Source organism: Sturnus vulgaris, chromosome 14 (assembly GCF_052056855.1).
Source record: "Sturnus vulgaris isolate bStuVul1 chromosome 14, bStuVul1.hap1, whole genome shotgun sequence".
Lineage (NCBI taxonomy): Eukaryota > Metazoa > Chordata > Aves > Passeriformes > Sturnidae > Sturnus > Sturnus vulgaris.
Genome location: NC_142256.1, coordinates 10,471,716 through 10,484,937, shown reverse-complemented (window position 1 = coordinate 10,484,937; position 13,222 = coordinate 10,471,716). Strand labels below are relative to the sequence as shown.

Sequence of the window (13,222 nt, the reverse complement as noted above, 5' to 3'; positions counted from 1 at the left end):
TCCCTTCCAATTCAGGATATTCTGTGATCCTATGAGAACCAGTAACAACACAAAGTACTCAAATAATTATAAATGTTCTTAAAATAATTGCAGGGTTTTGAACAGAGGGTTCATTTGTGTTTATTTGCTTTTTGCTCCTCAATTGTTGGGGTTGGCAGCGCTTGATGCTTCCAGTTTTGCTCTTCCCAAATATTAGGGAAACATTTCTTTCTTAAATGAAAACAGAGACTCTCATGGAATTTCATGTCTATGACACAGGACTTATAGAAAAAAAAAAAAAAACACTACTGCAGGAAAACAAGGCCAGGAAGGGCTGGAAAAGGTTGTCCCCCTCCCCAAAGGCAGGACAAGGCCACCATGAGATTCTTTATGGCTGTGATCTGTGGGATGAAGACCCCACAAATTCTCAGACGATGTGTTCCAGCGCTTGTTGGGGTTTCTCCTGGAAGGGACAGCCCCGTGGGAAACTCACACTGCCCCCAGGGTCTGGGAGCACAGACCTGGCCCGGGACCACCCAGCTCTCAGAGCCCACCCAGGAGAGCTCAGCAGGACCATCCAGGGATGTGAGTCCTTGGTGCTGGCCCTTCCTGGAGATCGGGGGATGGCTCTGACATCTCCCGGCACTGCTGACCTGCTCTGCATCATCTGATCCTCCAAAACCACCTGGAATCCTCCTCTGCAGTGCCACCTCCTCTGCTGCCATTAGCACCTCCTATTTAATCCCCTTTCTTCCTTTTACTTTTCACATCCTATTCTCTTCAGGTCACCTCTCGAGTTTGTTCAGAACATTTCTAATTCCTCAGTTCAAATTTCCTGGCAGCCTGTGAGCATCACACAGCACCTTATTCATCTCATTATCCCTCTCGTTATCAATTAAACCCCCTGATTGGGAAGAGAACCAGCAAAGGCTTTGCCAGATCCTTTCGATGAGCTTTAAGGTCCTTCCAAACCAATCTGGGTGTGATTCGATTCCAGGGTTCCCTCTCCCTGGTTCACTCTTTCCCAGGCTGTTTTCCAGCTTCCATGAGTTTCCAGCAGTAAAATTAACATTTAAAAAGCTGGAGAAGGCAGCGACAGCTCCCCCAAAACACTCACACCCCCCTGGGCACCCCGTGCTCGGCCGTGTCCCCCGACAGAGCGGTGACAAATACACGGGGGATCGGTCGTGTTTGGTGGCTGCTCCCAGGAATCCTCTGCCGGCTGCGGGGACAGTGACTGGTGGGACCGGGATCGGGTCCATCCATACCGGGATTGGCACTGGGATGGGATGGGATGGGATGGGATGGGCAGCGGGACTGGGCACGGGCCCACGCATCACCGTGCCTGCCTGTACCGGGACAGGCACAGGGATCGGGATCGGGTCCATCCATACCAGGACTAGAATTGGGATGGGAAGTGGCACTGCGCTCTCCTGCACCGCACTGGGCACGGGCTCACTCATCACCGCACCTGCCTGGACAAGGACAGGGATCGGAATCGGGATCGAGATCGGGACCGAGACCGCGATCGGATCCATTCACACCAGGATGAGGATGTCGACCGGAACTGGGACTGGGATGGGAAGCGGGACTGGGCTCTCCTGCACCGCGCTGGGCACATGCCCACTCATCACCGCGCCTGCCCGTACCGGGACAGGGATCGGAATCGGGATCGAGATCGGGACCGAGACCGGGATCGGATCCATTCACACCGGGATGAGGATGTCGACCGGAACTGGGACTGGGATGGGAAGCGGGACTGGGCTCTCCTGCACCGCGCTGGGCACACGCCCACTCATCACCGCGCCTGCCCGTACCGGGACAGGGATCGGATCGGGATCGGGATCGGGCCCGCAACGGGGTGTGGCTCCACCCGCCGGATCCCGCCCCTCTCATTTGCATATCCCCGCCCCGCAGCAGCCGCTGCCCAGGACCCGCCCCTTCCCTGCCCAGGCCCCGCCCCCGGCGGACGCTGAGGCGGCGCTGCCCCGGCCGAGCCCCGCCCCTCCCCGCCAGGCCCCGCCCCTGCCCTGCCCAAGCCCCGCCCCTCGGGCTGGGCCCCGCCCCCTGGCGGGGCGCTGGCGGCCCGGCCGCGCAGCCCGCGGTGCCCGGCGCGCCCCGGGAGCAGCAGCGCTGGGGCCGCTCCGCGCCGCTCCGCCCGAGCGCACCATGGGCGCGGAGCGCAGGGCGGCGGCGGCGGCTCCCCGCGGCTGCGCCTGCGGCGGCGGTGGCGGCAGCTGGCGGCTCTTCCTCGGCTTCTTCGCGCTGTCGCTGGCGCTGCACGTCCTGACGCTGGGCTGTTACCTGGAGCTGCGCTCCGAGCTCCGCCGCGACCGCGGCCCGCAGCCCGCGGCCCCGCCGCGCCGGGACGGGACGGCGGCAGCGCCCGGAGCCCCGGCCGGGGGCCGCCCGCAGCGCGCGGCCGAGGGCGCGGAGCGGCGCCAGCAGGTGGGTCCGGCCGGGGGCGGGGGGACCGCGGGGGCTCCGCGCTGCTCGGGGCCAGCCCCGGCTCCATCCCCGCGCTCGGGTGCCGCGGCCCGGGGCGCTTCCTCCCTTGGGGGAGTTTGGTGGAAGAAAGGGGGGAAAGCCCCGAACTCCCCCAAAGTGAGGGGGGAGCTCGTCTGGGTTGGGGGTGCCGGGCTGCGGGGCCGCCTGTGTTCCACCTGCTGCTCGCCTGTCTCTATATCGCGACAGACCCGCCGTGTGTCCCGACAGCCCAGCCGTGGCCGGGGGCAGCGGCTCTGCCCCGGCCCTTGTGGGGTTCCCCCCGGGCGCGGGGTGCTGCTGCCGGGGAGCCCCGCACGGCTCGGCCCCGCGCCCTCCGTGCGCGCTGGGTCCCGGTTCCGCACGGCCTCCGCTTGCTCCCCTCCCTCCTCCTGCGCTGGCTTCGTGATTCCACTTCTCCCCCAGCCCAGGTGCATCATCTTTTGCGTGATGCCTCGGTGTGCCCCCCGCAGCAGCTCCTCAGCCTGTGCAGGACAGGTGGGCAGGAGCCTCCCGGTTGTCCCCGCCGGTGTCCCCAGCCCCTGGGGGTGTCGCCTGTCCCGAGAGCTTCTTGGAGAGCCGGAGCAGAGCTGGGGCCTCCGCTCGCAAACTTAGCTCATTTTTTCCAGGCACGAAACCTCGCTGCGAGCAGGATAAGCTGGAGGAAGGAGTTTCCTCCCCTCCGAGCCTCCCGAGCGGATGGCCCGCTCCCCCAAGGTGGCTTTGCTGCGGAGTCGCAGCGGGGTTTCGGGGGAGATGCCAAGCCCTGCCTCGGCACCCCGGCGGTCCTCGCCTTGCTGGTTATCAGTGTGTGGGGGGAAGGACAAAAATAGCTTTGATAAAGCGGCGAGTTTGGAACTCTTCCTCCCACTTGGCAGCGGGAGCCGTTCCGCCGCGCCGGCCTCGGCTGCCCCCGGCAAAGCCGGGCTTGCGCTTCCTTCGCTGCCTGGATCCCGCTGCTTCCCATAAGAAATCCAAGTCCAGCGTTGAACCGGAGGGAAGCCGAGCCTCCCGGGTCATTGCTCTGCGCTCTCCCCTCGCTGTCCCTCGAGCAGTGTCAACACAGAGTGAGCCGGAGCGGTTTGATGTCGTGCTGGGATTCCTGGGTTGCCTTGGAATAGCGCGCGGCTGGAGTGCCTGTCGTGTTATCGTGCTGGATCTGTTTAGTCTTTCGAGCTCTTCTTTCCAGCGAGTGCATAATGAAATACCAGGGCAAATACTTGAGGCATTCATAAATTACAGCGTTAGATAATTTGTCTCTGGATGCGGACGGAGCTCCGAGCGTCGCTCGCTGCAGCTGACGGACTCCAGATAAGGTAACGCTAATTATTTATTTCTTTATTCTACATCTGGCCTGTCAGGCTCGAGATGAAATATTCTTTGGGGCACATTGAAGCAGTTGGGTTGGAGAGAAGGGTTGCTGATAGTAGGGACATGGGGAAGGAAGGCTGAGCGTCCCGAGCCGCTCCGGTTGGGAACGGCTGCCGTGACAACGTGAGATTAATGGGATTTGTAGTGGTGCTGCTCACCCGTTTGTCCCTGATTTTTCTGCCTTGAGTCGATGTGCAGCTCAAAACAAGCACTTTGGGTGTCCTGGGGCGCTGTGAGTGCATCCCTTCAGTGATTAAAACAGGGAAATGAGGGATTTGCAAACAGCTTTATTTAGAAAATTATTATCCAGCTTTGGGGTACATGTGGGGTTCCTGGCAGCTCTTCCGAGCTGCGCTGCTGATAAACCCAAAGTGTGATCCCACACATGTGATGCTTGCATAAATTGGGCTGAAATTAGTAAATAATTAATTCAAGAGATGTGATCAATGGCAGTGCCCTCCTGAGGACCATGGTCAGGGTTCTTTTGAGGGGACCAATGACCACAGTGCTATGAGCCCTCAAATATCCTCCAGCTGCTGAGGTGTCCTCGGTGAAGAGGCCGAGTGCTGTGTGTGTTGTGATTGTACAAACTGATTTAAACCCAAAAGATACTCCCCTTCCTGACCCTTTTTTCTTTATTTTAAAATTATTTTATTTTCCCCCACTTTCCTGACCTGAGGCAGGAGGAAGAGGAGCATGGGGGGGGGAAGGATGGGGAGTGATGGTCAGCGCTGAGATTTTGGCTGAAACCTCACCTGGCTGCGTGCCAGAAATGACCTCATGACAGGAGTGAGATTTGGCAGCTCGATAACACCCCGCTTCCCTATCTCACAGGGTATCCAAATATGTAACTCATTTGGGATAGAAGGGCAGATTTTCATGGCAGAGGTTGAGGCATTGTAGTTCCACATCTTTGTCCCAGAACCCGCCGGGTGTTGCATCACCACGTTGGCTGCGAGATGAGGAGTTTGTTAGAGCTGCTTTAATTCATTGACTCTTCAGTGGCTCCGAGGTGTGAGAGAGGGTTTGGGGAGCGGTGGAGCCTTGGCTGGTGGTATAAAATCCAAACAATCCCTCCGGATGGGTGTGCTGTGGGATGGGAGAGGGATTCTGTCAGGCGGGCTCTGCTCTCAGAGATCCACATCAGGGCACTCTGTCCCTTTAGAGGATTTTGTGCCTAAATTAAATCGTATTTGTCTGTCAAACAATCATCCTTGCAATATTTGAGCTGTGCAGAGCATCATCCCCATGCCTTTTTCTCCAACCAAATCCATGATATGCCACTTTTCTGCCAAAACTTGTTTTTTGGCCGATTCTGGGTGAGATGTGTGCCCTGAGAGTTTCCCAGAAGAGGATGAAGACTGCCTAAGCCTGGGAATGGGATCAGATGCCATCGGTTTTGTCAAACTAATTGTGGAGACGCTTGCAGCTGGTAGGGGGAGGGAGGGGAAGTGCTGAGTCATCCAAAAAAATGTGCTGAGCAGCAGTTTGCTTACTGGCATTTCACCTTCCCGGTGCCAAGGTGTCTGATCTCAGTCTTCACTTCTCACCTTTTTAACAGGGGATGTTCCTACTTTGGTTGCTTTCATGGAATCATGGAATAGTTTGGACTGAACCTTAAACCTCATTTAGTGGCACTCCTGCCACGAGCAGGGACAACTTCCACTATTCCAGGTTGCTCCAAGCTCCATCCAGCCTGACCTTGGACATTTCCAGGGATCCAGGGGCAGCCACAGCTTCTCTTGGCACCCTGTGCCATGGCCTCACCATCCTCACAGGGAGGAATTTCTTCCTTTTTTTTCCCCTCACCAGTGTGAAATTGTAGTTATTTTTCCCTTTTTTGGTCAATTCTGGCTCCAGAGTGAGAGGCAGCTCTTGGTGTGATTGGCACAAGGGCTCTAAAGGTGTTGAAGCTGCTCCAGAGGCTTCTCCCACCCTGAGCATACCTGTAGCTCATCCATGCATCTTCATCCTCATCCCAGCTGAAACCTGCCCAACGTGCTGAAAGCTTTGAGCAGAGCTCCTGTTGGAAATGTTTCAGCAGCCTCAGCATGGAGTGGGGTTCAGATCTTTAAATCCCTGCTCAGGGCCCGTGTGTGGGGAAAGGCTGGATGTGTGCAGAGGGAAGATGGTGATTAGGGATGTGCCCCCACTGGGGGTTTTCCCTCAAATCCCACTTTGTGGTCCTGGTTGTAGCTGGAAGAAGCTTTCAGAGGGCAGCAAAGGGAGCCCACAGAGCTCTGTGGCAAATGTCAGGCTCTGGTTACCTTCATTCACAACTTGAATTCTCCTATTCCTGCTGCTGTGCCTATGCATATTCCGTGCAAAATCTGGCCTGAATCCAGAACTCCTCCTGTTGGGATGCTGCAGAGTGGCAGGAACGTGGCAGTGGATGCAGGATATGTTGCATCCTTTGGGAAATGAAATACAGGGCTGGAGGTGCATCCCTGCATGTCCTGTGGGGTGAATTCCTGCTGTGAGGAGAAACCGTTGGCTCTGTGGGAATAGACCAGCTGCTCCTTGGGAATTGTGGAATCACAGAAGGGTTTGGGGTGGCCATCGAGTCCAGTCTCCCTGCCACAGACAGGGACACCTTCAACTCAGTCAGGACCTTCCCAAAGTCCTTATTCACAGTGGTGCTGCAAGGGTGCCTCCTCCACAACTGAGCTGTGGCTTAATTTCAATTTTCTGTTCATTCCATGAAGGAGAAAAACTCTGTGTGAGGACCAGGATGTTTTATCACCATTTACTGAGTTCCTTGATGGAGAATGTTGTTGCCAGAGCAAGTGTTTGACTGACCCACGACCAAATTTTGCAGGGTTTTTCCATAATTTTTTCAATTAGTTCCCTGGCAGATCCTTGAACTTGGGTTTTTCACAACATTCAGTGGCATTCTAAAGTTATCTTCCCCTTAACCCCAAAGTAAATAGTGTTGTATCAGCCCCATATTATTTTAACCTTTTAACATTATTTTCCTTACCACATAATAACATAAATCTTCCCTGCTCTCCCATACACATGTAGTGTCTTGTAATGCTAATTAAACTGCACACCAGCCTAATTTTGCTCTCAGACTAATCTAATATATTTTTCTTGACTGGAAGCCAAACCCTGAGAGCTTCAGAGCATGCGGAGCTCTCATTCCAGTCTTATTATATGTTAATGGCTTTATATTTTAATATCTTTCAACACTTGGGGAGGATGTTATTTTTAGAGGTGTCTGGCTGCAGAAGGTACGGTCTGTGAGGGGTTTGGGGGATGTGAAGCACTGAGTAAATTCCGTGCAGTGAGTAAGTGGGAAGTGTTTCCCTGAAGAGGTGTAATCTGTCAGGATCCATTGTGCACAAGCATGGAATCACAGGGAGGTTGGATGTGATTTTTCCCGTGGTTAAGTGAGGAGATTTGGCTGCAGTTTTCCCGTGGTTAAGTGGCAGATTTGGCTGCAATTTCACCGTGGTTAAGTGCCTTTATGGGGCGGTTGCAGTGGTAAGTGCTCTCTCGTTAAACTCTGGGTTTGTGTGCTAATGGTGCTGATGCCAGTCGGGCCTGGATGCTACTACAGCAGGAATAATCACTCCCAGATGGGTGTGGATGGAAACGAGCTTTCTCCCTAAGCCCAAATGAAACGCTGTTATAAGTGCAAAGTCCTAATGATGCCGGACCCCATTGATGGGGTGCCAGCCCTGTAACCCCTTCCAAATGGAACTGCCAGCATCCTCCTGCCTGGCTGCACCTCAGCTCCAGGGATGCAGCTGGCATGCACTCCTTGGGGATGGCTGTTGCAGCAGAATCCCAGAATCTCCTGAGCTGGAAGGATCCCATCAGGGTCAGGGTTTGCTGCAAGGAGCAGCAGCAGCAGTTGTGTTTGCAGCTGAGGGCATGGTGTGACATGAGGTGGCATCGTGTGGTGAGGGTCTGGGTTCCATGGTGGGAGGGTTTGGGTTCCATGGTGGGAGGGTTTGGGTTCCATGGTGGGAGGGTTTGGGTTCCATGGGGAGGGTCTGTGTCCATGGTGTGAGGGTCCATGTCCATCATGTGTGGGTCCATGTCCATGGGGATGGTCTGTGTTCTATGATGTGAGGATCCATGTCCCTTGTGTATGGGTTTATGTCCATGGGGAGGGTCTGTGTTCCATTTTGTATGGGTTTATGTCCATGGGGAGGGTCTGTGTTCCATTTTGTGTGGGTTTATGCCCATGGGGAGGGTCTGTGTTCCATGGCTGTGCCCTGGTGGGAGCTGCTGGCCCGGTGGCTTGGTGGCAGTGCTGTTGTGTTCCGTGGCTTTGCCATGGATGGGGCAGGGTGGGTTGTTTGTGCTGCACGGGGCTGTGCTCACGTTGTGGTGTGGCAGCACAGTGGCCACAATGGCTGGAAGCTGCTGGACACTCCAGGAGGGAGGAGGAGAGGAGTTGGGGACAGTTGCCTCCCCCAGAGCTGCCCTTGAGTGGCCCTTGGGAGCTCAGACCCCTCCTGGGCAGCGCCGGTGCCCCAGGGGTTAAATCCCATCCCTGGGTGACAGCAGGGTTAAATCCCGTGCTGGGCCAGCGGGGTGCTGTCCCTGAGTGCTGCCTTTGTCCTTTAATCCCTCTTTGCAATTCCTGTCACCTCTGCCTTTCAGCCTCTCCAGAGGCACAGAGGAGGGGGCAGACAGGGAAGGTGTTCCCTGAGCTGGGCTGGAAGTCAAATCCACCTGGGAGCAGGTACAGGCTCTGTGTTGTAAATTATCTGCAGGTAGGAGGGTTGGGGAGATGCTGTGTGGGACAGACCCCATTGTGCTTTTAATCCCAGAATTCCAGCATGGTTGGGGTGGGAAGGGATTTAAAGCTGTCCTATTCCATTCCCTGCCATGGGCTGGGACTCCTTCCACTATCCTAAATTGCTCCAGCCTGGGCTTGGACAATTCCAGGGATGAGGCAGCCACAGCTACTCAGGGCACCTTCCCAGTTATCTCTTCTCCCTTTTCCATTTCTTGTTTTAACTGGATAATGCTGGCATTCCTACCCAGAGAGTTTAGAAGATCAGAGTGCCCTGTCCAGAAAAAAAAATTAAATACAAATCTTTTAATCTCATTCTGATTTGATAATAATATTCATATTTTCTAAAAATAACTAAATATTTGAATTCTTCCTTATGTTTTCTGATCCATGAGGCGTCAGCAGCTTTGCTCAGGTTTCCCAGGGAACTGTGGGGCCAGGGATGTGGGGCAGGCACTAATGGCCTAAACAGACCTTTGTGATCCTTCCAGCCTTCCCCACGTGCCAGGCTCAGTGAAATTAATCCAGGAAATCATTTCAGAGCAATTATTTCCTTCAACTTTGCAAACAAGTTGCTGAGTACTGGTTCCCTTAACTAGCACTTTATTCTAATTTTCCCACGGGATAGGAAAATAGGATAAGGCATTTAAAGCTGGCAGCTGGAACTGTTGCCAACCCAAGAGGATGGAACAGATCAGACTCAAAAATGATGGGTTTATTTTAATTTTTTTACTGCAGTTGCTGCTGTTCCTGGGGCTGCAGGAAGGCTCTGCCTGGAAAACTTGAATTCTCATGATCTCCCATAAAACATAACCTATGGCAGAAAAATGGGATCAGACAAGGAATTGCTGGATGTGCAGCTGATGAGGTGCATTTGGAGAGCAGGGTGAAGAAAAGAATTGGTTTTTCTGCTGCAGCTGTTTGTATCTTTTGAGTGATAATGAACTCAATGAGTAGCTGGCTGCCTTGGGGCTGTGGATGGGCTTGTCGGTGCTTGCTCTGTCTGTCTGGGCTGTTAACTCTTACTGGGAAGGGGGGAGATCCCATCCAAAAGTCAGGGAAGCCCATCAGGAATTACCTCCACGTGCCTCTGAGTAAATTCTGGCAGATTTCTAAGGTCAAAAGGAGTTTGTTGGGTTTTTTTAGGGGGGCAGGAAGGCAAATTTTAAAGCTGGTAATTGTCCATTTTAAAGGAATATTTAATCTGCTTTTGAGCAATATCTTTATTGCCAACTTGGGGTTTTCTCCTGTCGTTGACAAGAGTTGTTTTTGCTCAGAGCATGGCTCCTGTAGAGATTCCTGGGCTGTGCAGGATTTGATGGTGAAAGGACAAAGGGTGATGGGTTTAAACTAAGAATGTTGATTTAGGTTGGATATTGGGAAGGAATTCTTCCCTGTGAGGCTGGTGAGGCCCTGGCACAGATTCTGTGGCTGTTCATCCCTGGAAGTGTCCAAGGCCAGGTTGGTTGGGTCTTGGAGCAACCTGGGATAGTGGAAGGTGTCCCTGCCCATGCCAAGGGGTAGGATGGAATGTGCTTTAAGGTCCCTTCCTGCCCAGTCCATTCTGTTCTTCATTTTCTGGAAAGGAAATGTGTGCAGGAAAAGTCCTTGAACTGAAGGCTTCAGCTGAGCCTGGGGAGCTGAGCACTAATCCTGGCTCAGCTGAGCTTGGCTTCTGTGTCTGGTGAGATGCTGAAACCAAGAGAAAAACTCAACCTTTTGCTGGCAGTGTGGATTTTGCTTATGAGGTGGGAGAGCCTCCATTCTCAGTACCTGCAGGAATTCTGTCTGGTGTAATCCCTGGATCCCTTGGATGGAATCCAGCACTCCGGGCTCAGTCCAGTGCATCTCCCCCGTGTCCCCAGGGGCTGGTTCTTGTTTCAGGCTCAGCACCAGCAGCAGAGGGGCAGGACAATCTCTGTGCCACAGGCAGGGATGCTGGGAGCCAGCACATTCCTAATAAAAGCAGGATTTGACTTCAAACACAGGTGCTCGGCAGGTCGTTCACACTGCCGTGTGTGGCACAATTCCAGATGTGCTGTGGGACTATTCCAGATGTGCCTGTCCTTGTCCTGGCTGGGATGGAGCTGCAGGAGGAGCTCTGGGAAGTTGAGGACTTGAAGTGTTAAATCCCAAGCGCTGCTCCTGCAGGCTCAGCCCCGGTCCCGCCGTCTGGCGCACGTTTCCAACAACAGCCTGGGTTTGCCAAGGAAAATGACGCTGGATGCAGCAAAGAGCTGTCAACTCTTTCCTCCCTACGCTGCCAGGCAGCTTTTCTGCTGCTTTCTGGAACGACTGGGCTGTTTGGAAGCGATGTGGAATCTGGGGTTCTCAGTGATGCCTTCATCCCCTCGCCTCCATCCTCACCCCATTCCAGACAGCAGCGCCTCACACGAGGGCTGAGGGTCACATTAAGCTGAGAGTGACTCAGGTTCTTCTCCTCTGCTACCTAAATGTTGGATCAAGGGGATTTTGGCTGGAAGATTAAAGAACTTGTTCCTAAAAAAGGCTTTCTGAGCCCCGTTTTGTGCAGATGGGTTCAGAAGACCCCCAGGGACTCCTGGACTGGTGTCCCCCCCACTTGCTTACCATGAGCTTCTCCGTTGGGTCCTTCTGACTTAAAACTCTTTTTTCCCCCATATCTGAAGATGCTGAAACCCCAATTTATAAATGATAATTATGCTAATAATTCTGTTCATGTGGCATTTGGGGCAACTACCCTTCAGTTGGATCCCTGTGAAGATCCTTTATGGCTTCAAGCTGGGTCAGGTACTGAAGGAGTTAAAAATTCCTGCTGCTGGTGCACACGAGCAGCGCCAGGTATCTCCCAGGGGATCCAAGTTTGCTTTCTGAAATCTGGCAAATAGCAGAAATTTTGATGTCTGTGAACAGCAATCACACCCCGAGGCGATGACAGCTGACAGGGAAGGGCTCCTGACATATTTACCGAACAATTTTCTTATCATGAAGTGCTCAAAAAGCCCAAACCTGGAGAACAATAGCAACAAAAGCCCCACTGCAGGGTTTGTCAGCAGATGCAGCTTGGAGATAACAAATTATTTTTTTGCTTTTTGTTTGACTCCTTGGCATTTAGGGGTTAATTGGAGCGAGGCCAAGTGTGGTGAGATAGTGCCTGAATCAGAGTTTTAAAAACACTGGGATTGGAAGGGTCTTAATTTCTATGAGGCTCTTAGAGGCTGGTGAAGAGGTGGGTTAGAAACAACTAAAGGAAAACATTTGGGTTGGGCAGTAAAAATTGACTTTGGAAGGGGCAACCCCTCCTGAGACCCCAAAAATCATCTCAGCCCTCGCCCCAGCTGGGCTTCCCTTTGTGCTGAGGCTGGATTGGTCTGAAGTATTAATAAATGGAAATTAAAAGATAAATAAATGGGAATAAATGTTTCTGTGAGGGTGTTGTGTCATGTGTTCATCCACCAGTCCCTCTGTCCTGGTTGTTGTGTGTGTTTGGAGAATGAAGCAAAACTGCATTTGTGAGAAACAGGGACTTTGACACAATAAATCAGGAATAAAGTTGGCCTTGATCCAGCTGCTCCCTTTGATTTCACTCTGATATAGAAAGGCACTGGCCTGAAGCTGGTCCAGAGGGTGTCCAGGATGCTCTGTGAACTCTGGCATGAGGAATTCTGAGCAATAAAACTTTGGAAGTGTGGCCTTCGAGGGCTATTGTGGAAGGAAGGGCACATAAGAAACATGACACTGGGATTGTGATTCCTGGCAGGAATGCTTTGCAATGGGGAAATTTCAGTTTGGTTTGTGTTGCTTACATGCCTTTCTTCTCGCTGAAGGGCAAATGACAGTGTCAGCATTAAATGTGAGGAGCTGACATCTTCCCATGAAATATCCCCAGAACAGAGCTGGAATTGTTGCTGCTCCAGAAATCCGCCTTCCCTGGATTTTACTTTTGGTCTTACCCCGAAAGGGACCCGGCTGAAATGTTCCTGCTGATGCAGAGGTTGGTTGTGGAGGGAACTGTGCTCTGGGGAGAGGTCTGAGAGCAGGAGGAGCCGTGGCTGAGCTGGATGTCCCCGTGTCCCTTTTGGCCCCCGGGCTCTCGTGTCGGGACGTGTCAGCCTGACGGGCGCCTGAGATGGAACAAAACCCAGGGCAATTGCTTGGATGTTTGGGGTTTGGGTTTTTTTTGGTTTTTTTTTTTTTAAGGCCACTTCTCTGGGTTTGAAGATCTTGAGCTTCTGTGGGGAAAATTTATGGCGGTTTAGAGATGGAAGAGATTGGCCATGTTCTCTGTGATGCCCTGTTGGTCCCGTATCCCCGGCAGCTTCTGTTGTGGTGGCTTTTAGGTCAGCTGGTTCAGCTGGGCTTGCTGTAGCCAGAGCTTCACCCCACAGGGTGAGTGATTTAGGGAGCTCTGTTGACTGGGAGCCAGTGGAGATGTGTGTGGCAGCCTGAGCTGCAGGAGGATGAGGAGTCACTCCATTTATCTTTACATCCAGTGAATTGCACCGCTCGTTTCGGAGATCGGGAATTGCTCCTTGGGCTGGGATGAGTTTGGGGCCCCTGTGGGTTTTTCCACCCAGATCTGCCAGGGTTGGTGTCTGTGGGGAAGAGGAACCTGTCAGGCTGCTCAGGAGGTGCCATTGAAGGATCTGCAGAAGA

The 13,222-nt window shown here is 53.3% G+C and overlaps 1 protein-coding gene across 1 annotated transcript in view; it reads left to right on the top strand.

Annotated features, from left to right (window-relative positions):
* The first annotated feature begins 2,148 nt into the window (after positions 1-2,148).
* Positions 2,149-13,222, top strand: part of EDA (ectodysplasin A) — a 60,735-nt gene continuing 49,661 nt past the window's right edge. The window contains exon 1 of the mRNA XM_014885996.2: positions 2,149-2,427. Within this exon, the coding sequence (XP_014741482.2) occupies positions 2,149-2,427 (279 nt within the window). The remainder of the gene's footprint in view (positions 2,428-13,222) is intronic.